The sequence below is a fragment of the Enhydra lutris genome, unplaced genomic scaffold, assembly GCF_002288905.1.
Source record: "Enhydra lutris kenyoni isolate GAN:26980312 unplaced genomic scaffold, ASM228890v2 scaffoldscaffold10, whole genome shotgun sequence".
NCBI lineage: Eukaryota > Metazoa > Chordata > Mammalia > Carnivora > Mustelidae > Enhydra > Enhydra lutris.
This window is the reverse complement of record NW_019154094.1, coordinates 10,251,323-10,276,090: the sequence shown is the minus strand read 5'-3', so window position 1 is coordinate 10,276,090 and position 24,768 is coordinate 10,251,323. Positions and strand designations below refer to the sequence as shown.

At 59.3% G+C, this 24,768-nt stretch overlaps 1 protein-coding gene across 1 annotated transcript in view; it reads right to left on the bottom strand.

The window, feature by feature from the left end:
• The window catches only part of LOC111143889 (dynein axonemal heavy chain 1), a 72,120-nt gene that overhangs the window by 5,385 nt on the left and 41,967 nt on the right, over nucleotides 1-24,768 (bottom strand). Inside the window, exons 34-66 of the mRNA XM_022497930.1 lie at nucleotides 23,011-23,102; nucleotides 22,646-22,800; nucleotides 21,340-21,517; nucleotides 20,367-20,561; nucleotides 20,158-20,277; nucleotides 19,731-19,889; nucleotides 19,478-19,585; nucleotides 18,261-18,401; nucleotides 17,945-18,105; nucleotides 17,378-17,535; nucleotides 16,830-17,003; nucleotides 16,018-16,056; nucleotides 13,733-13,911; nucleotides 12,532-12,762; nucleotides 11,457-11,653; nucleotides 10,880-11,015; nucleotides 9,761-9,969; nucleotides 9,469-9,640; nucleotides 8,600-8,791; nucleotides 8,127-8,237; nucleotides 7,171-7,356; nucleotides 6,576-6,767; nucleotides 5,246-5,413; nucleotides 4,962-5,153; nucleotides 4,699-4,830; nucleotides 4,091-4,216; nucleotides 3,332-3,451; nucleotides 3,084-3,233; nucleotides 2,783-2,943; nucleotides 1,751-1,976; nucleotides 1,413-1,608; nucleotides 964-1,115; nucleotides 145-341 (exon numbers count right to left, since the gene is read on the bottom strand). Coding sequence (XP_022353638.1) covers nucleotides 145-341; nucleotides 964-1,115; nucleotides 1,413-1,608; nucleotides 1,751-1,976; nucleotides 2,783-2,943; nucleotides 3,084-3,233; nucleotides 3,332-3,451; nucleotides 4,091-4,216; nucleotides 4,699-4,830; nucleotides 4,962-5,153; nucleotides 5,246-5,413; nucleotides 6,576-6,767; nucleotides 7,171-7,356; nucleotides 8,127-8,237; nucleotides 8,600-8,791; nucleotides 9,469-9,640; nucleotides 9,761-9,969; nucleotides 10,880-11,015; nucleotides 11,457-11,653; nucleotides 12,532-12,762; nucleotides 13,733-13,911; nucleotides 16,018-16,056; nucleotides 16,830-17,003; nucleotides 17,378-17,535; nucleotides 17,945-18,105; nucleotides 18,261-18,401; nucleotides 19,478-19,585; nucleotides 19,731-19,889; nucleotides 20,158-20,277; nucleotides 20,367-20,561; nucleotides 21,340-21,517; nucleotides 22,646-22,800; nucleotides 23,011-23,102 — 5,305 coding nt within the window. The remainder of the gene's footprint in view (nucleotides 1-144; nucleotides 342-963; nucleotides 1,116-1,412; nucleotides 1,609-1,750; nucleotides 1,977-2,782; nucleotides 2,944-3,083; nucleotides 3,234-3,331; nucleotides 3,452-4,090; nucleotides 4,217-4,698; nucleotides 4,831-4,961; nucleotides 5,154-5,245; nucleotides 5,414-6,575; nucleotides 6,768-7,170; nucleotides 7,357-8,126; nucleotides 8,238-8,599; nucleotides 8,792-9,468; nucleotides 9,641-9,760; nucleotides 9,970-10,879; nucleotides 11,016-11,456; nucleotides 11,654-12,531; nucleotides 12,763-13,732; nucleotides 13,912-16,017; nucleotides 16,057-16,829; nucleotides 17,004-17,377; nucleotides 17,536-17,944; nucleotides 18,106-18,260; nucleotides 18,402-19,477; nucleotides 19,586-19,730; nucleotides 19,890-20,157; nucleotides 20,278-20,366; nucleotides 20,562-21,339; nucleotides 21,518-22,645; nucleotides 22,801-23,010; nucleotides 23,103-24,768) is intronic.

Sequence of the window (24,768 nt, the reverse complement as noted above, 5' to 3'; positions counted from 1 at the left end):
GGGTGCATGGCTGGGGGCATGGATGGGATGTAGCCACAGCTGCAGGGCACCCCCAGGTGGCTTCTCAAACCTCCTGGGCAGGCCTGTCCCTGGGGTCTCTCCCCTCCGTGTGCCCACCCTGCTTGGCCCTGGGGTGCAGCTCACCTGTGGGGCTCAAGGCTGTCAAAGATGGATTGGAATTCTGAGAGGTGCTTTGGGAAGTCATCAGCAAAAGAGGAGAAGGCTGGCAGATTAGAGAGTGCCAGGATATCTCGCCAGGCCCGGTCTGACAGCCAGTCAGGTGCCGGGTTCTCAGTCATGACCTGGATGGAGCCTCCAGACAGGAGGTAGCGCCACTCAGCCTGGCAGGGGACGGAGGGAGGCTAGTGCACGGGCCCTGTGACCTGCCTCTGGGACCCCACCCAGCAGTGCCTCCCCTAGCCCTCTCAGCCAGAGAAATGGAGTCTTCCCTGCGGCTGGCAGTCAGACAGGTCAGGTTAGGGTCCCCGCTCCATGTTTTCCTGGCTGTGTGTCCTCAAAGGATGTGACCTCTCTGAGCCTCAGCCTCCTCAGTTGGGAAAGTAGGAAGAATGAGAATTTCAGCTGCTTCCCAAGGCTTCTGCTCACAGCGAGGCTTGAGCGGCAGTAGCTGTGGCACTGTGACACGCACTCCCTCGGCAGGGACTCCCAACACACGGCAAATACCTGGGGCTCCTGAGAGCATGCTCTGGGAGGCTCGGGACAGTCCCGGCTTCCCACCACACTCAGCTCTGAGAAGGCTGTGCTCACAGGACAGCACGGGCCACAAGGAACCCAGGGTCTCCGGCTGTCGTAAGCAAGGAACTGTTTCCTGAGCCCTTTGCTCTCGCTGGGCCCTCATGCCTGGCCCTCTCTTTCCTTTCACCCTGTTCTCCCAGCCCGGCCACAGAGCGCCTCCTTGGGCCATCTGTCCTGGGTCAGCGGCCCAGCCAGATGCTCACGTACCTGGTCGATCTTGCCCTCATTCATCATGATGCGGACACACAGCAAGAAGGCAAACATCAGCTTGTGCTTCTCAAAGAGGCTGCGGCAGACATTGCTGTACAGGTTGTAGGTCAGGTGGCGGTTGATGTTGGCAATACGTTTTTTCAGGTTGTCTGCAGGGCAGGGAGGGGACGGCAGTGCGCGGGGAGGGGTGAGGGGTGCGAGATCCCTGGGCTTGGGCCCAGCCCAGCCAGTCTGCCCCGCAGCCATGTGGCCCATCTGGGCCTCCCCTTGAGGTCTATGGAGTTGTCAGCAAAGGGACCCTGAAGAGGGTGGGGGCAGGGGTGTGTTGTTATGGCTGATCTGAGAGAATGTGCAAGTGACCATGGGTAAGAGTTTATGTGCGCCCCGTGGAGACGTGTCCCCGTGTCACGTCTGTGCCGGGGTGGGAGCCCAGCACCTGGGACTACCTGCCCTCTCCGAGTTGGCGATGCCAGAGAGGAAGATGTTGAGAAACCACTCCAGGGAGTACTGGTACATGGGGTCCACATTGGCCAGGTCAGATACACAAAAGAAAAGGATCTGGGTGCGAACAGCCACGGGGATGTATTCCATGCGTGTGAGGTCAATGTCCTTCTCCGTCTGCTCCGCGATCCTGACTTTGGCCTGGAGGCACCGCAGGTGAGTGGTGGTCAGGCCCGGGTCGGCCGAGGGAGGGCGACAGGCAGATGTGGGCAGGGGCAGGCCTGAGGCGGTGGGGTCTGGGCAGGTGAGGCCGGAGTCGCAGCGGGGAGAGGCCGTAGCTGACCTGGATCTCAGCAGCTTTCATCTTGGAAGCTTCCAGCACCTTGATGAGCTCCATGTCGTCTACGGGGTTGCCCTCGGAGGAGCTGAGCCTGTACAGGATCTGGTCTTCGATGTCCTTCAGCTCCTGGTGCATCTTGGCGTTACTGACAATCAGCTGGTTCTTAGCTTCCTCCAGGTCTGGCCGCTCCTCGGCCACCACCTGGCCCAGCAGCTGGTCCTCTAGGCCACTGCCAGGGAGGGGACACGGCGTCTGTAACCCCTGGTAGGCTCCAGAGGGCCAGCCTTGAGCCTGTTCACCTACGACCTGTGACCCTGGGGCTCCGAGAGCCCAGCAGCCCTGCCTGAGGTGGCCTGGGAGGCCTCCCCTCTGTCTTGGGCTGCAGGGCTAATGCAGAGCCTGCCCACAGGATAACCAGTTCTCAGTGAGACAGAGCCCTGATGGAATCTGGAATCCCAGGAGTGGGCCAGTAGTGAGATATGTGAACTGTTGGGGTCATTGAAAAACTTCCTCTCAGCAGGAGGGGGCTGGGTGACCAGTAGGGGATAGGCCTTTCACCGCCTCGTCTGTGGGGACGTTCACGGTGGCCACTGACATGGAGGCCTGAGCATGGAGTGGGCCTGTGGGCTCTGGGCAGGCGGCCAGCACTGTGCACCCATTAGCCCGGCCCTCGCTCACAGCAGCAAGGCAGGAAACAGGGCTTAGTTGGGCCTGACTCAGGGCTCCAGGGCCGCTATGGAGGTGAGTGCACAAGGTGCTGGCAAGCGCTGAGCTGTTGGGGGAGGGTACCCAGACAAGACAGGCTAGCGCTGGGGAGGCGGAGGGGTCCTGACCAGCGATCAAGGGCTCCTGGTCTTGGGGGCGGGGGTTTTTAGCTGGAAATGGCGGCAAGTATGGGGAGCTGGTGGAGGTGCCAGAGCACCTGGGAAGAAGCTGCTAGAGCCTCTGGGAAAGACCCACAGAGTCTTGGCCTGGGAGTGGGAGGGAGGCAGCCAGGCTGAGCTGACACCCTGGGTCTGGGGCCTGGGGACTTACCTGGGCGACAGGGTGAAGTTGATGAGGGTGACTTTGGTGGAGATCTCTGGTGTGTAGTGCGGGTTGGGCAGCTTGGTGGTGATATACATCCGGAAGTCCTCATGGTAGGGGATCACCGTGTCCCCCAGCTTCAACACTATGTTCCCCTGCTGCTTGTATGTCTGTGGTGGGCGGGAGGGGCAAGTGCTGCAGCCCGGGCTTCGCCAGAGAGGCAGAGAGTGGGGCTGCCCTGCCCCCACCCCACCCCCCCCCCGGTCCAGACGGACAGGCTGCGCCCACCCCCCTGCCAATGCAGGCCCACCTGCTTGAGCAGCACTGGCTCCAGGGCCGGGTCCAGCTCCTCGCCTACATTCTCCAGAAGGCAGGGCTTGCCAAAGCGGATGGCATTTTCCATGCTACGCAGGAAGTCTCGGTCGCTCAGCTTGAACACATCCAGCCCATTCTCCTTCTCCTGTGGGCAGAGAGGGCAAGTGGGGGCTGTGGGAGCTGCCAGCCCGCCCGAGGCTAAGCCCATCTGCGTGGGATGGGGCACGAGGCAGGTGGGCTCACCATGTTCTTGATCCATTTGTTAGCTTGGCCCTGAGGGTCGATGAAGTGAGTCCAGCGTTGGGAGAACTGGGTGATGACCCCATTCTCCACTGACAGCGTGTCGTTGGGGAGGCCAGCAATCTGTGTGACATCAGACTGGGTCAGGGCTCTCCCACCTCTACTCCCAGCTTCATGCTTGGCTATCTCCTCCCTCTCCTTAGGGCGCCCCCTTAGAGGAAGGGGCAGGGGACAGTGGGCACAGGTGTCACCCCACAGGACCTCCTACTCTCTCCTGCTCCTTGTCTGGATCCCGACACCCTCCTTCCCTGGGCCTCTCTGCCCTCTTGCCTACTGAGTTCTCCCTCAGACCACCTCTCTAGAGCCCACAGGCCATTGGTATCCTGGTCTTCACTCTCCCCTGGCCTCTGCCAATAGCCTCTTGGTTTTCTCCCTGGGCCAACTTTACCTGTCCTTTAGGGTCTAGCTCAAATCTGACTTTTGGGGAGAAAACTTAAGAATCTTAACTTCCCCTGGATGCTGCTCTCCTTCCCCAGTCCACTCTGGCAAGTACCCCTTGAATTCTCTGCCCCCGGTTAGCTAGATCTGTGCCACGCCGTGTTCAGCTTTCTCCTCTCCAACCCACACCCTCTTGCTGGGCGTGGGCGGGTTCAAGGGAGACACCTCTGAGCAGGCCGAGGAAAGAGAGTGGGAGGGAAGCAGGAGGCTCCTGGCTCAGCCCAGTCCCTCCAGCTCCCCCCACCCCACACCCCGGGTGGACACCTGCCACGAGCGGATCTTCACAGGGTTTCCCAGCGTCCCGATGAGCGTGGTCTCAGACGTGTGCGGGACCTTGTGTCTCGTGAGCTGCTTGACCCAGTGGTCATAGAGCACCGTGCGGTACTGGCCCTGGGGAGATGCCAGACTCAGGCCACCCCACCACGACATACAGGACGCCCTTCTCCCTCCCCACTGCTGCCGCTATCCCCCAGCACTCAGTAGTTGTAATCAGGAGTAGATCCCAGACGTGGAGTCAGACATGTGCACTCAGGTCTCACTTTGGGTGACTTCCTTGGCCTCCATAAACCTCAGCCCCTCCTCTGTGAAACAGGCGCAGTGACAATGGGCCTGCCTGTCCAGGAGGCTGTGAGGACCGAGTGTGATGCCCCCAGCAAGCGGGCTCAGGCTTCCCCTAGAAGGCCAGCCTTGCCAGGTGGGTTTTCTGGCTGTTTTCTGCACTGCCTCACCCCCCAGGCCCGCAATAGCGCCTGGTCCAGATGGGGCACCCGAGATGCGCGCATTGCGGAGGGAGCGCTTGAGGGAGGAGCTGCCCAGCAGGCTGCCCCTTGCAGAGGTGAGGCTGTCGCAGGGAGGGCTGGAAGGCTCCTCACCGTGAAGGGGCCCAGGTAGGCCACAAAGCCAGCAGCCACCAGCACGTCCCCGGGGATGTTGCCAAGCATATGCTCCAGGTCCTCCACGGTCTCCTGCCAGCGCACCTTCTCATCCGACAGCCCGTTGATGAGCTGCAGAGGCGGCCCCGGGGCGTGGGCTGAGGGTGGCCGTGCCAGGGGCTGGGGAAGGGGTGCAGGCCCCCCCACACCCCCGCAGACCCTCGCAGCCCACAGGCCCTTCCTGCCCCCACTGTGAGACCCACCTTATCGGCGCGGCCCAACCGCTGCTCGCACTGCTCACACTTCAGCTCCAGCTCCTCCTTCTTGGCGATGCACTCCCGGTACTTGGTCTGCATCGTGGCGATGCCGTCCTCCACCTCGTGCAGGCGCTGCTTGGCCTCCTCCAGGACCCTCTGCGTCACCTCCAGGTCATCTTGGGCCTCCCGCAGGGCTTGCTGCAGCCAGAGGGCCCGGGCCAGCTTGCGGAGGGGCCCCGGCGGAGCCCCCACCTCCTGCCACCTCCCCCCCAGCCGTGCCCAGGCCTCACCCGCTTGGGCTCCACTGCCTTGGCCACGAAGTGGTACTTGTGCATGGCGCGCACCCACTGGCAGATGGAGGTGCAGGCCTTGGACACCTTGGCAATCGCGGCTGGCTGGAACTCCTCATTGTCAATGTACGGCTGGATGGCTTTGATCACCGCCTCCCCGATGTTGTCCTGGGGAGGAGGACTGGGGGCATCAGGGGGATGCTTTCCAAGGAGCAAGGGGCCGTGAGGCCCTGCTAAGGAACACCCAGCTCGCTCTCAGAGTCCCATGCCCCGTGTAGGCTTCAGCATAGTTGTCTTCCTGGGGAAACACAGCCCATAAAGCAACCAGGATTTCAGAGAATGACCAGAGTCTTCCTCCACAAGAAACCACGCAGTCTCAAGGTCTGGTAATAGGCAGGCTCTGTTAAGAACTTACTTAGCGACAAGGGCTGCTTCCTGACAGGTGGGGAGACCAGTGAGTGATTCTGATGCCCAACCAGGCTCATGTTCAAGGGTATTAACCCTCACCCTGAGAGCTCATCACACCCCCAGAGTTCCCATCCCATCCTGTGAGAGTCCAGCCCTGTAGTTCAGGATGAGCCCAGGAATCTGCATTGTTCAGGAACTCCTGGAGCTCAGAGCCTGGGACCAGGGATCCTGAGTACTGGTTGTGAGCACTACTGATCTGGGCTGAATTAGGCATGTGGGGCCTCTAGTTTCTAGACTGATGGACATGGAGGAGGAAGAACGGGGTAGTCTATGGGGGCCCAGCTGCATATGGGCCATTATATCCACCCTCTCAGTGCAGCCTGGGGTGTCTACAGCTCCATAGTGAGTCCTGGCAGTGGTGGGGGTGGGGTGGGGCGCATGCACAGGCAGTTGCCCCCTACCCAACTTCTGGGCTGAAGAAGGTCCCTTAAGAAGGTGGTGGGCACCAGGCTGACCTAACCATGAAGCAGCCCCTGAGAGAGGACATGGCCGTGGGTACCAAGAGCCCCAGCCAGACAGCAGATGGAGAAACCCAGGGACAGACAGAAGAAGCTGAAGCTCAGCTGAGACCAAGGGAAAGGCCATGGTTGCACAGACAGTGCAAGCCTAGGCCAAGGCCATGGGGGTCTCAGGGAGGAAAGGGCATGAGAGGGGTCTCTAGCTGTAGAGCCCTGAGGTGTCACTCCCACCAGCCAGAGTGCTCCTCCGGGGCCAGGATGTGGTCCCAGTCAGCTCTGTGGCAATCAGGCTGCATATGTTCGGACAAAGAGAGACAGGACAGAGAGCCCTATGCTGGTGGTGGGAGGAGACTCTGCTTCCACCTCACTCACAGGCCTGCTCGCCTTGTGCCTGGCACACCCACCTTGTCAAACTTGAAGAGGCTGTCGAGAAAGCGGCCAGGGTCCTGCAGCAGCCCCTTTCCGGGTTCCCAGTAGTCATCCACCTTGGAGCCGGGCCTCTCTCCAGGCACTTTCTTGGGCTTGATGCCCTTCATGATGCACATAGCCTCTATCACCAGCTTCACACCTGGGGGTGGCCGCTGCATGGCCCGGACCTGCAGGTCAGGCCGAGAGTGGGGAAGGGGAGAGCCATTATGGCCTGGGTACCCCTGGGCAGAGGCAGATGTCAGACAGGGTAGACCTCACCAAGCTAGCTCCTACTGCCAAAGGGCATGCCTAGCTGTCCCCCGAGGTCCGTCTTGGCTTGTGGTTCCTTCTGCTCCTCCATACACCCAGGCCTGACCTTGCGGTCCTAGATGCTCATTGCCCAGGACCCAAAGCCCTCCCCATGTGCCTGTCTGGTGCAAGGAGGTAGGGGCAGGCAGCTGGGTTTGAGGCCTAGCTCTACCCCCACCTCTCAGCACATGACCCCAGGGGATGTGGAGACAGAGGATGTGGGGACCAGAGGCAACAGGACAGATGCCCAAGGGGAGTTTCAGGGGCTGGCTGGCCACCCACCTCGGTCACGTCATTCTTGTTGAGGTTGCGCAGGCTGGCCAGAGCCGCGTCCAGGGCGGGCAGTGCCTCATCCAGATCCTTCTGGGCATCGTCAGCAATAGCTTGTGCCTTCCTGGCCTTCTCATTGGCCTTGATCTCCTCTGCTTGCACCGAATTCCGAGTCTCCTGAGCAATGGCTGTGTCCACCTAGGGACCAAAGGCAGGGAGGGCCCAGCTGGTGGCGTGTTGGGGACAGGTGTGTCCCCCCCTTTCTCCTCCCCTTGTCTCAGTCTCCCCAGGGTAAAGAGAAATGAGAACAAGGATGCCCCCCTCCCCAAGGGCCCTCTAGGAGCTCTGGGAATGTGAGAAGCCCATTCCCAAGTGCTCATGGTGGGCCTGGCATGGGACCCAGGACTTTACATGCTTGAGCACAACTGCCCTCCAGGGAAGGACCCCCTAAGCCCGCAGGACATCGCCAGGCAAGACGGAGAAAGGCGCCCCCCACGTCATGTTCTTTCTGTCTGCTGGAAACATTTCTGATACGCTGGCTTTGCCGGGCAGGAGGGGACTGCTTCTAGGAGGAAGCTGTCATAACGGATTTGCGAATCAGAGGTATCTGCTGTGCGGGGAGGGCCCTCGAAATCGGGGATCTCAGGAAGACTCAGAGGGAGGCTGGGGCCAAGTCTGCACAGCTGCCCACGGCGGCCTGCCGGTCAGTCCCTGTTGTGATTATCAGGGCTTGGGTTGCCTGTCCTGCTCTTCACCATACCCCCTGCCCGGCGCAGGGCCTGGCCCAGAATAGATTCCCGGCAAACTCTCGCTGAATGAACAAATGACGACCGACTAAGGAAAACAGGCACTGAGGAGCTAAGCAGCTGCAGAGGTCAGGCAGCCAGTGATCTCGTGGTTGCATGGGGACCCCGAGCCTCCTCAGACGTGGTCAGACATCAGGGAAGAGGCCCAGGGAGCACCCCCACCTTGATCTGCTCCATGGTGAGCATGGTGTCCTTGGCAGCCTCTTCCAGCAGGGGGCGCATCATCTCCAGCTCCTCCTGCATCTTGGCCACGTCCTCTGAAGTACGAAGCAGCTGGCGGAGGATGGGGGGCACAGAGAGGAAGTCAGGGGTGACAGGGTACCAGAAAGAGAGCCGGGCGTGGAAGTGGCTGGGGAGAGGGTCCTGCAGAGCTGCCCGGCCCTCATTCATGAGTGAGAGGCTGTGGCTGGTTGTCCAGTGAGTCCTAGAGGAAGCGAGATGTCCTCTGAAAATCTGTGGGGTGACCTGCTTTGGCCTTGCCCTTGCTCATTTGGTTAGGGAGGAAGCTACCCATTTAAACACTGCAGGCCGCCAAATGAGAGGGCGGTCTGGGCCTGCCCGGGCCAGGGTAAGCCGGAGCAAGCGGAACCACAGGCTGCTTTAGCCACTGCCCACCAAGCCCCACTCTGGCCCACCTTGTCAAGGCCACTCTTCATGCGGTTTTTGGCAGTTTTCAGCTCCTGTTTCTTCTGCCCAATGAGGATGGAGAAAATATGAAGCAGCTCCAGGTAGCTCTTGGGGGTCACGTAGTTGTGACGGGCCAGCTCAGCCAGGTACTCGACACACTTCTTGTCCACTGACTGGTGGATGTAGACGCAAACCTGAATCTGTGGGGTGGGAGACCATGGATGCCAGCCTTGTAGAGGTCCCAGCAGAGACCCGGCACCACGGTGCCCTTGAAGCCACTGCAGCCTGGTCCCAAGGAGGAGACCACATGTAGGAACCTCAATGCTTCTCACGCGCGCTGTCTCCTAAGAGCCTCATAACCTCCAGGTCAAGGTCACCTATTCTGCAAAAGAAAAACTCACGACCCAGAGAAGTCAAGGGGCTCATTTAAGTTCACACAACTGTCAAGGGCAGAGCTGCCTTTGAACGTGGACCCAGGTGTCTCCCAGATCTTGACCTGTTGCCCTCATCACAGCTCCTAAACTGCCTTACTCTGAGAGTCCTAAGGCGGGAACTTGGGGTGAACAGAGGGCCCAAGGCCTCAACATAGCTGAGGGGGGAAACAGATTTACTCTAGTTCTTGGCTCGCAGGTGACCATCACTCTCTCGGGTTGGACCAGACAAATCTAGCCCCCCCATCTGTGGTCTTTGATTGTATGTCACCATGACAACCTTGCAGCACTCCCATGATACAGATGAGGAAACAGGCTTAGGATAGGTCAAGTTCTGCTCCAAAGCCCATCAGTGTTGGGCCTGGGACTCTCACGCAGCCTCCTGTGACAGTAAGTCCAAACCCAAATAGCCCCCCCGACAGCCTGCTCCTCACCAAGACACCTACCAGTCCTCTAATGACTTCAGAGGTGGCTTCCAGGTCTGGGATCTCATTCAGGAACATGGTGGCCACAGACTCCAGCGCCTCTGCTGGCCACTCGTTAAACCAGTCAATGGTACAGCAGTTGACAAGGGAGGGGAACTGCCTCAAGCGAGCTCGGAAGACCTCTCCGATGGGGCTGGGGGACCAGGAGGCCAAATGAGGCACTGACTTCCACCACAGGACCCTCCAGAGCCCAGGGCCCTCCTCGTGGCAGGCCCAAGTGCCGTCCCTATGTGGCCACCATGGGGGCCCATACCTCATACACAGAACCACGTGGATATTGCTGCGCACACGCCCAGTGTAGGCGGCCATAAGATTGGCTTTGGTGGGCTGCAGGCCCTGCTCCTGGATGTAGGGCCGCATGGTGTTGACGATCTGGTCCTGCTCATCTGCGCTGTAGAGATTGGGAATGTCGCCCGAGTTCAAGACATTGTTGATGTCCTCGAGGAAAGACTCATTCTTGATCTGGGGAGAGATGAGAGTATAAAAGCTAAGCCTTGATGATGGCCCCTGGGTGTTGGTCTCCAGGACCTTCACAGCAGCCCCATTTTACAGACCACACTGAGGCTCAGAGAAGCTCAGGGGTATACAAGTGACCTTGCAAGTCATGGTCTAAGACTCATACTCAGGCCTGCCCTACAGCAGAGACTCTGAACATCAACACGGGGCTGTGCAAGGGCCCTGGGTCCTGGGTGGGAGACAGGACACCTTACTCTCCCTTTCCAGGCCTCCCCATGCCTCAGTTTCCTCACAGGAGGAAACCAGGCCACAGGCAGAAATAGGTCCTTGCCAGACCGCATGAGGGGACCCTGGGGGTAGAGGTAGGGCTGGGAACAGAGGGCACCCTGCACAGAGTGGGACACGTTCCAGGGCTTCCATCTCAGGCCAGTTCCCACCAGCAAGCAGCTTTAGGCACTGCTCTCTTTGCTTTGAGACCCCAGAGCCATCACCTCAGTTTCTTTTGGAGACCCAGGGACAGGCCTCCTCCCTAGGGAGCTCTAGAGGGAGCAGCCCCCAAGAGGGCTGCCATAGGCACAGTGCTTCGGGCAGGAGTCCTGTGGTCCTTGAGGTGGGACTGGCCAGTGAGTATGGTGCCACTTGTGATCAGCCATGGTGCCAGGGGCCTTCTTTTCCCTTGGGGTATAGGGCTGACCTATGCCCCCCTAGCTCGGACAGGCTGGGTTTGTTTGGCCCCATGCACCTGACCCACCCAACTGTGGGCCCCCCACCGCCAGTCCCAGCCATCCCACCAAACATCCACTCCACCTAAGAGTGACCTGGGCCTGAAGGACCGACCACTTTTTAGGACGCCACACAGGGATGGGGTTGTATCCAGCCCACCCTGGACCCTGCCCTCTGCCTGTGGTAGTGGCACCTGAGTGTCAGAGAACAGGAAAGTGATGGGCAGGCTATGCAGGCCAGCCTTGAGCAAGATCTTCTTGACATCTTCACGCCACTCGGTCATGCCATAGTTCTTGGACAGCTCAATCTGGAAGCATTCGTACTCGGCCCTGAAGACAGGAGTTTGGCTGGAGGTATGCTTGAGCTTGAGGCCAAGTGCTGAGTGGTGGGTGCCCACCCCCCACCCCCCCCCCCCCCCCCCAGCCATCTGGAGTTCTGGCTCCCATCCTGAGCACATCTGCAGATGCTCCAGGCGCTGAACCTGCTCTCTTGCCTCCAGACCCCTGCCTAAGCTGTTCCGTGGCCTGGAACACCCTTCGCTTCCATCCTCCCAGCTCTGAAACCGAGAGGAGGCCGTGGCCGCCACATCTAGGCATCCCTCCTGGATGTCTGCCGCCACACCTCCCTTCTCTGCAGCACCACAGGGCACTGCTGCTGCCTCTCCCTGGAGCCTAGGTCCCCTGCCCAGCGCGTTCAGAAGCCCTCAACCAGGGTGACCCCAGCTCCCCTAGCTGTGGCCATCCGCTGCCCAGCACTCCCGGAGTCCTCACATGTGCGAGGCCAGCCGTGTGAGGGAGCTGCGGCCGCTGCCACCCACACCCAGCAGGAGTGCGTTGCCCAGTGCCTGGCGCAGGGTACGGCTGATCCGGCAGATGTGGCTCATGGCATCCATGAAGAGGACCAGCCTCAGCTTGGCTGTGTTGACCTGGTTGTAATCTTCCATGTACTCCTCAATCACCTGCATCATCTGGGGCCAGGGTGGATGGGGAGATCTGGGTTGACTCTCCGTCTCCAGGCACTAGGACCCTGACAGAACACACCCCCTCCCATGGCCAGCCCTGCTCCTCTGGAGGTCTCAGTAGGGTTTGGCCCCATGCGCCTGACCACCCCCCCAACTGTCGGCCTCCCTGCCCTCGGTCCCAGCCATCCTGCCAAACATTCACCCCAACTGACAGTGACCTGGGCCTGAAGTGCTGACCACTTCCTAGGATGCCACACTGGGACGGGGTTGTATCCAGCCCACCCTGGACCCTGCCACACTGCCTGTAGCAGCAACACCTGAGTGTCGGGGAACAGGGAACCAGACCTGTTCAGACGTCAGGCCTAGAGGAGGCCAGACCTTTGGGATACACAGAGGCCTAAGGAGCGGGGTCAGAGCCTTGTCTATTTCCTCTTGGCCTCACCAGCTGTGCTAAAGCACATGAGAGCTCATGAGAGCGCCTGGGAATGAGGAGCGGATGCATGTGCAGGGAAAACATCAGGAGGCCCCCTCCAGCCACACAGCTCTGAGGCCTCTGACAAGGTCTCTTCCATGTCTCTCTGGGGTCCCAACTCAGACCTGTGCCCTCAGACCCTGCTGCCCCCTGGGGAGTGGGATGAGAGCCCCTCCAATAGGCGAGCACGCCCACGTTTACAGAACCTGTCCCTGACGAAGCCCAGGCTTGTCCTCCGAGGCAGACCAAGCAGGGCCTGCTGCCCCTTCTGACAGGAGAGGAAATGGGACCTAGGGAGGCAAGGGCTAGCCTTCGAAGTCAGAGCCCTGACCCTCTGGTCACAGCGTGCTGGTCTGTTCGCGGTGCTGCGGAGGGCCCAGACCCTGGTGGGCAGAGCAAAGGGGCCCCTCACCTTCTTCTCGCTGGTGATGAGCTCGTAGGACTTGACGTCAGAGCCTGGCGACATGAAGTCCCCATAGAGGATGGGCTGGAAGGGACACACCTCGGCGAAGGTCACCCCCCACTGCTCCATGCGGCTCTCCAGTAGTTTGTCGAACCAGCTGCGGTCCTCATCGCTCACCAGGCGGTCGCGGAACACGCGGCAGCTCTCGTGGTACCAGAGCCGCAGCAGCCGCACCTTGTCCTGCAGCCAGCCCGCGTCAGTCAGCACGGCCCGTCGTCCCCCCAAGATCCCGTCCCACGCTGCACCACCCGCACCTCCCCTCCCCCGGCCCCACACCCCACTGGCCAAGTGCCTGCTGGGACCCCGCTGCCTTAGCTGGTCATCAGCATCCCCCCTCTCAGGGCCCCCGCAGCAGCTCAAACCACAGGCCTAGGAGGAATGCCTGCTTCTCCTTACACCTTCCGGACACCCTGACCCACCGCCTCCAGCCACTCAGCAAGGCCCTCTGGCTCTGCTCCCATCTCTGTGTTTGCTGCCGCCTCCATCCCGCCTCTCCCCTCCCTCACCCCCCCAATGAGTGGATGGCCCTCAGGAAGCCCCCAGGCCCTTCTCTCTACCTTTTGGGCTATAGTTTGGCAAGGCCAGGGCTGGCGCCTATCCCATTCACCAAGTATCCCTGGCCCCAGGCTCTACACATACTGACCCATCCAGCCCCCATTCCAAGGGCAAATCTGTCCCCCAGACCCCTCCATGGCTCCCATCATCTTCAGGATGCTATGGCTTCCACAGCTGACAGCCCCAGCCCCCTGCCAGCACCCTGAGAGCCCGCTCCCTGCTGCCGTCCTGCTCCATCCACCTGGGCGTCTGGTTCCTCGAGTGTATCCCTCTCACTCTGCCTCCCAAATCTCCTACACGGGGCCTCACCAGGAACCCTCTCTCTCTCCCTTGTGCTGCCTTAGATCTTTCTGTGGGATCCCCATCACCGCTGCCATTCTAGGCATGGATCTGAGCTGCAAGACGGGGCTCAACTGTAGGAAAGCAGGGGTCTGGAGCCCAGCCTGCCCCCAGTGCCACTCAGGGCCTGGCCAGATGAAGGCTGGGCAGTGCTGCAGCAGCAGTAAGCTCAAACACCAAGGGGCTGGAGAGGACAGTGGGGGCACTGTGGGCTCTGCTCCCTGGACACTGGGAAGGGAGCCTGCCGGGTCCTCACCTCGACCTTAGCCGGGTCGGCCATGAGCATGCCCTGGAAGACCTTGGAGAGGTCCCTCAGGTTGAAGGTGTAGTGGGACTTGGCTGGAGTGGGCAGCAGCTGGGAGGTGATGGTGGAGTACACCATGATGGTGGCTTCCACGAGGGGACTCGTGAAGTGGGCGATGGCGGGGGCCCCAGCTGTGGGAACAGGAGGGTGGGCCTGAGTCCCACAGGCGGGTGCCCCCCCATACAGACTCCATGGATGCTAACCCCCTTTGCCAGGGCTGTGTTCTCCCCTGGGTGCCCTGTCCCCAGCCTGTGGGCTTGGGTTCCACCCAGCCTTCAGCCCTTCTGGAATGCCAGCTCCACCATAAGCTCTTGCTGATGTGGTGCCCCCAGCCCAGGGTGAGGAATCTCTTGCTCTGAGCTCCCCACCCACCTGCCCACGGCCTCATTTCCAGCACACGCTGTCATGCACTGGGGCACACCCGTGGGACCGGGGGGGGGGATACTAATGCGGTCAGTGCGGGGCGGGTCCCTTGCTGCCTTGCCCTGTGAGGCCGTGGGAACTTGGGGCAGTAGGAGTGAGAAATGAGTAAAGGGGCAGGAGGGCTTATCCGTTAGTCAACCCAGGCACTGTTCTTGGTCCTGGGCACAGAGGGTGGTCCCCACAGACACACTCCTCCCCCTCCAGCTGCCACCCTGTGGGGCTCTGTGGATGGGCGGACAGTGATGGGCCTTGCAAAGGCCGGCTGCAAGACAGTAGTATCCCAGGGCGCCTGGGTGGCTCAGTGGGTTAAAGCCTCTGCCTTCAGCTCTGGTCATGACCTCAGGGTCCTGGGATTGAGCCCCACATCAGACTCTCTGCTCAGCAGGGAGCCTGCTTCTCTCGCTGCCTGCCTCTCTGTCTACTTGTGATCTCTGTCTGTCAAAAAAATAAATAAAATCTTTAAAAAAAAAAAAAAAAGAGTAGTGTCCGGCGAGCTGGGGTTGGGGGCGTTTGACATAGTGCTGAGGGAGGCTTGTGAGGAGGGACGCTCGAGCAGACAGCTGGAGAAGGGAGGGCAGGCCCAGAACCAGAGCAAGCATGCCGAGGCCTGGGGTGTTAAGGACCAGTGAGGGGCAGGTGAGAGTTGAGAGGTTATGAGGGGCAGGGATGGCTCTGCCGGTCACTGTTGGGACGTGGGCCCTTGCCTGCAGTTGAGGAGAGGAAGAGTGTGATCCCAGTGAACGCATGGATGGGTCCCTCAGGCTGAGATGGCTAAAGGGCAGGATGGGAGGCTGGGGGTGTGGTGAGGGCATGGGGATGGGGCAGTGGACCTGACCTGAGAGGAGGGGCTGCCCTCCAGCAACAGTGAAGCCCGGGAACGTGAGACTGAGAGAGCTAATGGTTGGTCAGGCCACCTGAGACCCACTGGGGACAAGGGCACTCTCCGGGGACTGTGGAGGCGCAAGGGAAAATGGTAATGGTGGCTGATGCCGGCTGAAGAGACAATGCTCTTGAGCTGTTCTGTCTGCACGAGCAGAGAACTGGAGAGACGGCTGGGATGGGGGTGGGGGGCCCAAAGCGACTGTTTTGTGTTTTGTCGTTAACATGGGGGACATCGGATGCGTCTGCTTGCTGATGGAATGGCCTGGTGAGGATGGGCCACACACACACGTGTGCTTATGCTGTGTGCTGGGAGGTGGAACCACGCTCTCCAGCAGACAGTCTGGGGTGGGATACGAGAAGGGCTCTTTGGCTGAGCCCCAGAGAAGAACCATCCATTCCCAGCAACAGGAGAAAAGACAGGACAAACGGTGGCCTGGGTGCAGGGGTGTGGGGGACATGGAAGCCTTGGGAGGGTGCTGTCTTCCAATGGCCTCCTTCAGCTGAGGTAACAGGAAGGGTGGGACGTGCGGCAGGGCTGGAGATCTGACGCAGTCCGTTACCCTGCTTCAGTGACCGCCAGATCTGCCCTGTGCAGGGCTGCCACACCAGAGATGCCTGCTCCTCCGAGAGGGCCAGCCTCCTGGGAGCCTCTGCTCCTCTGCACAGGGCGGAAGTTTGTTGGCTTACTTTATTCATTCATTCAGCTCACGTTTACCTTGCTTTTACTGTGGGCGGGACAATGCCTGGACATTCCAGGCACTAAAGGGCTGACTGTTATGAGAACGGTTGAACGAGCCTATGAAGGCATTTGCTCCAGAGAACCAGATGATGGTTCTCTGTGGCCCCTGGGACCCAGCCCCAGCCACCACCACCTTGGGCTCCAGGAACCAGCAGCCCACCCCATCCAGGCCCTGTTCCAGGCCGGCACTTACGCACAGGCTCCCGGTAACTTCTCTCCCCAAGGAGTCCATCTAGACGGTTGAGGGAGAGACGTGGGGCTCAGAGTTAGGTGGGTCCCCTGCTGCACTTCTTGGCCAGCTGGGCCAGGCTGAGCAGCTCCCAGAGCATCCCCCCAGCAGCCCCCTTCCTCAGAGCAATGTGGTCCCCACCCCTCGCTGGGCCTATCACCACTGGTGGCAGGGCAGGCCAGGCCAGAGGAATGGAGGCCTGACTCTCATCACCCACCACCTGGCACAGTGCCAAGGGGAGTTCAAGGTCAGAGTGTATCTTAGATAGGAGGTGGGCTAATGGAAGAAGACTGCATCCTGATGGGAGTGGAAGGTCAGAGCCATGCTGTCTATTCTATCTTGGTGGTTTTTCCTGATTTATAAAAGTAACATCCTTCTGCCAGCTTTTCTGGGTAAATACTAACATACACATGTGTACTTATGCAGGTGAAGACACAAGTGTACACATGTATAAATCATATATTCAGCAATCACCATGTGCTAGGCTTCATGCTAGATGCTACATCCAGTGTCTATTTAACCTTCACAACTTGGGAGGGCAGGCACTAATATCACCACCCATTATACAGATGGAGAAACTGAGGCTCAGAGAGGTTCATGAATTTGCCAAAGGTAACACAGCTGAGTAAAGGGTGAAGCCAGGGCTGAGGTCACTGCCTCAGCCACTCCACCCCTTCCAGCAGCTGCCCAGGTGTCCTAGGAGTAGCTTACCCAGACTGGGCTTCTGCCTTTGCCCGGGACCCCCCCCCCCCCCCCGACTTCCACTCGGTGCTCACCCATCCAACTGCCCAGGATGGTAGAGAAGATGCACTTCTTGCTGACCTCATCCATCTCGGCAAAGGACAGGTAGTTAAAGTGGCGTGTCAGGCGTGGGGTGATGGCATTCCTGCCTCCGCCCGGGGGGCCCATGGCACAGACAAAATTGATGTCCACCAGCTGCTTGAACGCTCCTGGAGTGGAGGCAGGAAGTCAGGAGGGAGGCGGGCCCAGAGCTAAATTAATGACTTTTTGTGGGCCCTAGGCACTTGGCCTTCAAGGGCCTCCTCCTCTCTAAAAAACATTAAAAATGATCATTTATAACAGTATTGGAATATAGACAAATATAATAACATTATAAATTAACAGTGTTCTTTGACCCTTAAAAGTTCATTTTCCTGCTGATTTTAAAAGAAATCAAAACATTTCTGGGGACCCTCTAAAAGTACTGTGAGCAGTAGGCCCTGTGCCTACCCTGCCTAACGGAGGAGGCACCCTGTCCTGCCCAGCACATCCAGCCTGCACCTCCCTCCCACCCCCTTGTTGGCCCAGGCCGGCCGGCACTCACCAATGACCTTGCGGTCATACCAGCCGCCATGGTCCATCCACTGGCGCAACAGCTCGATGGGTGGCTGGGCGCCATAGGTCTCCAAGGCTGGCATATTCAGGTCATCAATGAAGAAGATGAAGTTGCGCCCCAGAGGCGGCCCATACACACCTTTTCGCCTGTGGGGAGGGGCTGCGTAAGCCCAGCCCACATTGGCACCAGGTCTGCTGGGAATCCAGGGCTGGCAAGATGGCAACTGCCTTCAGCTCTCTCTGAATTGTTAGCCCTCTTGAGCAGCCCCTTGTCCCAGTCTGAACATCCTGGGACATCACACTTGGCTGCCTGGAGTCTGGGCTCAGCGGGCAGATATCAAGCCCCACCCGCATACCCAGCCCAGGACAAACACCCATAGCCGGGCTCAGGAATTCCTGATGGGTGAGTCTCCAGACCAGTCTGTAAGAGCACCCAGGGCCCTCTAGGAAGTTTTTGGCAAACCCAAGAGCATAACTGGGTGAGGAGTTGGGAAAATGGCTGGTTGAACCAGGCTGGGAGGACACACAGCAGCAGAACAAGGAAGGCGGTGCCTGCCTCTTGTCCAGCTTGCTGTCGATGAGGTCCTGGGTTTGGTTGGCCGACGTGCGGGCTGAGAAGGTGAGGAAGTGGCTGACATACTCCGGCGGCAGGTTCTTGAGGAGTTTGTCGGAGATGGTGAGGGTCTTGCCTGTGCCTGTCGGCCCGATGCACAGCACCTGGGAGAACAGGGATCACTCGTTCACGACTCTCACCGGGTCTGGTGCAGGGCAGGAGTGCCCCCCCACACGCCCCGGCTGTCCATGTGGGAGGCCAGCCACCTCCCAGCTTGGGCCTGGGTGTGGGAGGAGCAGGGCACGGCAGGGGCGCTCACGGGCTTGTGGTTGATGAGGAGCATGTCCAGCAGGTAGGACATCTGCACCGTGTCCATGGTAGGCACGATGATGTTGCAGTAGCTGGTATCCGGCATCATGGTGAATGGAGTCGAGGAGTCCATCCACTTCACCCAGGCCACCTGCAAGCACAGGCCGCTCCGGGTTGGGCCTGGAACCCAGCCTCACCCTGCTCTGGCCAAGCGCACCAGGAGGACGAGGGAATTCACTGCTAGGCCATGGCAAGAGAGCCCAGGCGAGGGGCAGCTCAGGACTGAAGCAGGAAGCCCTGTGCCCCCCCTCTCTGCTCAGGGGGGGGAATCCCAGAACAAGCCACTGGGAGTGGGGGGGCTTCCTAGGGACTGCGAGGTCTCGGTGTCAGGGAGATGTTCTGGCAGTTGGACAGCCCAGCAGTCAAAGACCTTTGCTGTTTAGTTTCGGGCTCCCCGAGGGTGTGGGGGCCAGAACCACAGGTGTTGGCATCACTGGGATATAGAGAGATGCTCCAGCCTGGCCGCCCCCAACCATCCCTGCCTGCATGAATTCTTTCCCCCACAGCCTTGACCCAGCTTGCAGACCTTCCTTGATGAGGGGGCTCGCTAGGGTCAAACCACAGGTTACACTGGGGACAGTTCTGACCGTTAGACTCAAATGTGCTCTGTGTGACCCCCAGCAGGAGCACGCATAGTGGCTGTCCCTGTAGACATCTCCATGCCCCTTCCTTGTCCTGGGGTGGGGTCCTGACCCTGGAAGCACAGTAGACTCCCGGAGCCTTCGCTGGCTGATAGGAGGGATGGGACACCATGGCAGGCCAGGAGGGCTTGCTGTTCAGCCTAAGGGCACACAGCCCCTAGGAAAATGGGACTTTTAAGTAGAACTGCGGCAGCCATCCCTGGGTTCAGCATCAACATAACATGGAGGAGGCAATGCTTGTGGTCAGGAAGGGAGGAAGGCCAACATCTCCCAGTCCCATGTTCAAGTCCAGCTCTGCCGCCCACTAGCTGTGTGTGGCTGCTCTGAGCCTCAGTTTCCTTGTCTGGAAATTGGGCACAATCATAACCACACTGTGGGTCTGTGAGGATCCACGAGTTAATGCAAATATCCCCCACCTGAGCCCATCAGCATGGGCTCCTCTCCATAGTCCTTATTCATCGATGAGGACAGCCATCACCCAGAGGGCCCTCCTGGGCTTGCCCCCTCAGCACAGGCCTGAGTTCACCTGCTTGCCCTCCTCATCCTCATCCTCATCGTCGTTGGAGCTGCTGATGCCTGCATCCTCCAGCCTGTAATCGAACACCAGCCCCTCCTCCGGGAAGTGCAGGGTCAGCTGCAGGGACCAGAGGAAAACAAGGCTGTGAGGCCTGGGAGTTTGTGTGGTTGCCTGTCCATGAGGGCCTGGGCCCCATGGACGGCCCCAGAACCCCCAGCGTTCTGGGACCTGGGAGCCCAGCCTGGGGGCTGCTGCCTCTCACGTTTTCTATCTTCATCTTGATCCTGAGCCAGTGGCTGAAGCTGATGCGGCTGGCATTGTCCCCTGTGGCGCCCACACTCCAGATCAGGGAGAAGATGAACCAGGGCTCAATCAGCTCTGGGATGCGACTCAGCTTTTCTGGGGGTATCTTCCTGAGGCCCTGGGGACAGTGGGGACCGCATCAGGCCCAGGCCAGAACAGTGCTGAGCAGCCCAAGGAAGTGGGGTTGGGGGGCATCTTTGGGCCTCTGCTGCATGGTCTGGTGTGTCTGCAGCAGACAGGCTGGGGTGACCCCATGACCCATGTGAGCCAATCTGAATTGCTCTTCCAGAAAGCTGGGCTTGGGGCTCAGGGCCCTCGGGTGCCCTGGCACAGGGAGCAGGGATAGGAAGGAGCAGGGCCCCGGCCCCCCTTGCTCAGAGCTGTACCTCTTTTGGCAGGAAGGGCTTGAAGAAGCAGTCTAGCAGCTTGAGGAGACTCAGGGTCAAGTTGCTGTTGGTTGAGGTGATCACCTCCCTTACCGAGTGCCGGATGAATGTGATGGATCCCTACAGGGGACGAGCACCTGGCTCTTGTGGCTGGTGGCCACAGTGCCCCACTGCCCCACCTGGGCCGGGCACACGGTGACCTCACTCACCTCCAGGAAGCAGACGAAGAGAAACTTGAACTGTTCCTCATAGGGCTTGAATAAAGCAGGGAGCCTCCTTAGCCAGCACTCGACAAAAGGCATGAGCCCCAGGATGCTGGGTTCCAGGTACACCATGCCACAGCGGGACACTGTGGCTGGGGAGGCCACGGCCAGGTCCTGCACCTCGAACATCATGGTCATTGCCTGGCACGGGGAGGAACTGTGTGAGTGGGCTGGCCACCAGTTCCTAGGGCCGGGAAAAGGGCTGCAGAACCTCTGGGCAGGGGGTGACCATCCTGTAACTGTGGGCAAGCTGTGGGGCAGGCCATGGAGGGGCCTCAGGAACCCTCAGTCCTCAACCTATGTTGATAACATAGCTCTCCCTGGGGTTGTGAGGAGAACCGAAGTCAGAAGCTTCCTGACTGCTCTCTGGCCAGCATAGGACCAGGGCATTCTGGGGTTCCTGGAGCCCTGGAACAATGTGAGAAGAGCTGTGGGCCATGCTCCAGAACTTCCAGGAGCTCTCAGGAGGGCTCAAGGGATCAGCTCCACATAGCTATCACAAACTGCTCTAACACCAGGTGACAGCCCTCCTTTTCTGAGAACAGCACCTCACACACTAGGCGGGTGGCCCTGGGGCCGGGTGTGTACTGCCTGTCTCCAGACTCCTGGCATGTTGCTAGGATGTCTGACCCAGACTGGACCCACATGGCTACAAGTGGGCCCGGGAGGCACAAGGCAGAGTCAGTGGAGAGCGGTGGGTGGTCATCCGGACTGAGGCCCAGCTCATCCCAGAATGTGGGCTGCAGAAGGGCCGCCCGGGGCAGCTGCCCCCGACACAGTTGAGGTGTGGGAGCTCGGGGATGCCCTGGGAGGCAGCCGTGGCCCTGAGAGGGAGGGGGATGAGCCTGGCCAGCATACTGTGGCCCCCGGGGCCACTCAGCTGCCAAGGAGAGGTGGGAAGACGGACAGGCAAGTGTACCTCGGTGAGCTTGATGATCTCCCCGGAACTGAGGCACAGCTTCTTGTTGTCGTCCAGCACCGTGTTCATGTTCTCTATCCAGACGGCGTCCACCGGCCCGTCAAACATGTACCACTTCTTGTTGGTGTTGGAGGCGATGGCCCCCGCCCGGATGAGGGAGGGGAAAATCCCATCTGTCCTGCAGCCACCAGGAGGAGGGAGATGGGGCAGGCAGCAAACCCAGATGGCACCCAGGGAAACCTGGCCGCCGGTCTGGCCCTGCTCTGCAGGGATCTTTCTCTTTAATATCTTCATTCATTTAAAAACAACAATGGGGAAAATGGGACTTTTTGGTGTAGCATGGGATTATAAAAACGTGCGTTTATATTCCTTCTCTGCTGAATCATCACTAAAGTTAAATTAAAGGAAGATAAAAGGTGGTATCCTGGGGAAAAGAAGGAAATGGGGGAGGAGGCACCAGTAGAAATGGAGGTCCATCCAGTTCTGGGAGATGGGAGGAAAAGGAGATGGGGAAAATGACCTTGCAGGAAGGCAAGGGATGGGTCGTGAGAGGTATCCAGGTCCTGTCACATAACCCAGGAAGGCTCACGCTTCAGAGGCACCAAAGGCCTGGGAAAGTGGTGGGTAGGGGGACATCTTTCTGATCTGATCCCCGGGCCCCCCAACCACCCACGCAAGAGCCTGGAGTGGGTGTGGATGAGACCCTTCACCAGAAATGGGGAAGCAGGCCGGAGTCATGTTTGGAAAGATGGGTGGCTGTCCCACTCCAGTGCCCACACCCCCCTGGGTTTCCAGACCCCTGGAGCCAAGCAGAACCCTCCACAGAGACTGGAGTCTTCCTGAGAGAAACAGAGTGACCCCAAAGAAAAGCCTCCCACATGCTGACGTTTGGAGGGTCTCCCCCTAGTTGCTCTTCTCCAGCTCAGAGTACTTTCCCTGAAATGCACATGTCCGTGTGCAGGTGGGGGACCTGAGAGGGACTTCTAGCCATGACAGTAGGCAATCTTTACTGAGAATTCGGCATGTGTCATATTGTCTAGACATCTTCCCTAGGTCAAGATCATTTTCTCTTTCCCAGAACCATGGTGCCATTGTTATGCCCACTTTGCAGATGACAGCACCAAGGCCAGGGAGGGAGGAAGGTCACTCAGCAAGGAAGTGCAGTGGTGAGTGGAGTCCCAGGCATTTGGATTCCAGAGCCTAAGCTCCTGAGCCCCCAATGGACTAGGGGAGGGAGGCCCATAGCTCACAGCCCCCAGAGGTCTGGGCTCAGGGTGGTCCCTGGAGAGAGGTTGGGACCACTCACCACTCATGGGTAAGCAGGTCAAATTCTCCATACAGCTGGCCCATTGTGATGGACTTGGGGTTCAGCACATAGTAACTGACGGCCTCATACGTGCCGCCACTGATGGATGGCTGTCCTTTCAGCGATGTCATGGCGGCTGCCAAGACTCTGTAACACTGGGGAGACAGCCACCCAAGAGTCAGCCTCCTGGCTCCCCAGAGCACAGGGCTGCAGTGGGCTGCAGGCCACAGAGGGCAGGCAGGGTATTCTAGAGGCCACAGAGGTACAAATGGGGACTAAGACCCCCGCCAAGAACCCAACCCACACCAACACCCCCGCCCGTGTCACTATCTGGGTCGTGAATTGCCTGGCTTGGCTCTACTTACATTGCTCTTGCCGGAACCTGTGGGCCCGACGAGCATGAGGCCATGCCGCACCACCGTGGTCTCATAGAGCTGGATACACTTGGTCAGGAAGCCTAGAGGGACATGGCAGTGGCACTCAGGGCGCAGAGCATGGGCTCAGGTCCTGGCTCTGCCACTAGCTTGCTGTGCGACCTCAGGTGGGTCACCCTGAGCCTCAGTCTCCTCATCTAGAAAATGCAGCTGGCAATATACCTGGGGGCAGGTGAAACCCTGAGCACGGGACAGGCAAAGAGGAAGCACTCTGCTAATGGTGGCCATGATTTCCACCATGATTGATTTCCTAAAACCCGTTGGTCAGGTGTCCAGCTGGCATGGGCCTGCTCAGTGTCACAAGCCCCAGAAGCAATTCCAGCCCCCAAATCCTCTGCCAGGCCTACAGAAAGCACTGCCCTGAGGAAATGGCGGCTGATAAATGGCAAAACCCCAGAGACAGAATCGGAGCATCAGCAGCTGCGACTGATCAAGACCAGAGCTGTGGGGCTAGCTGCCCGTTGTAGGCAGAGGGCCAGGCCCACACAGGTAGGGACTGAGTGTCTCACTTTGGCCCAAGAGTGTATTGGGGAGGTGGCATGGGGAGCTGTGGCCCTGCATGTCTGGGAGGCCCTGCTAACGGGACAAGGTCCAGTTACCCAGTGATAGCTAAGTGGACCCAAGGCCATGAGGGAGAGATTTTGAGGCTTCATTCAACAACCCCGCTGGGACCTGGTGGGCAGGAAGTGGCCTCAGAGTTCAATGGGGAATGAAGGACAGGGAAGGGCTTGGGGGACAGACCCTGCAGCCGTATAGCCAGGGTGGCCACATGGCCAGGTGTGACTTCCTGGAGGAACGTTCCCCCACCGCACAAAGGATTGGCAGGGAGGGTCCTGGAGGAGAGGAAAGGTCCTCTAGGCTAGGGACGGTGAGACCAGAGCTCAAGGGGCACGGCCACACAGTGGCTGCATGGAGACCCCCAGCTTCTATCAGGGAAGAGGATTAGGGTCAGAGGGAGACTGAGGGTGCCATTCCCCAGGGTTCTCCCATCTGTGTGGTAGCCCTTGTAACAGGCTAGTTCAAGAAAGGCCCAAACGCTCCTTAGCCCAGTGACAACTGGGCTTATTCCAGTGACCTCCTGGTGTATTCCAGGAGGAGTGTGGGCAAGTCCAAGATGGGAGCAACAAGCTTTGTTCCGAAAGAGGACAGTGTGCGTTGGGTGTCGTGGGGCAGGGCTCACCATTTCCCCCAGTGACAGCATCAAACCCCACTGCTACCCCGGGGCAGGTAAGGATGGGGTAAAGGACAGCCTCTGTCGGGGAGGAGCAAGGCCAGGTCCTGTGACTGCTCCCCACAAGAGGAGGGGGGCTAAGCAGGGGTCTCGGGGCGGTGACAGGATCTGCTTCCCCAATGAAAAGTAATCAGCACAATGAATGTTGGTCTCTGCCCCGGGTTCCTGATGCAGAGCTCCTCAAACCATTGTAAAGAGAATGCTAGGACAATCTTCTTTTCTAACACTTAGGTTTTGACCCTGGTTCCTGACACAGAGCTCCTTTGTCATTTCCTGAGTGCTAGGAATGTCCTTTGTTCTAATGAGGCACCTCTTGGTGGCGGACTTCTGGGAGCAGGCTGGTCACCAGGAAGACCAAACCATGGTTAGATGCTTAGAATTGTCAGGCTCACTCCCCCATTCTCCAGAGGAGGGAGAGGGGCTGGAAGTGGATAATAATTGATAGTAATAATAATTTA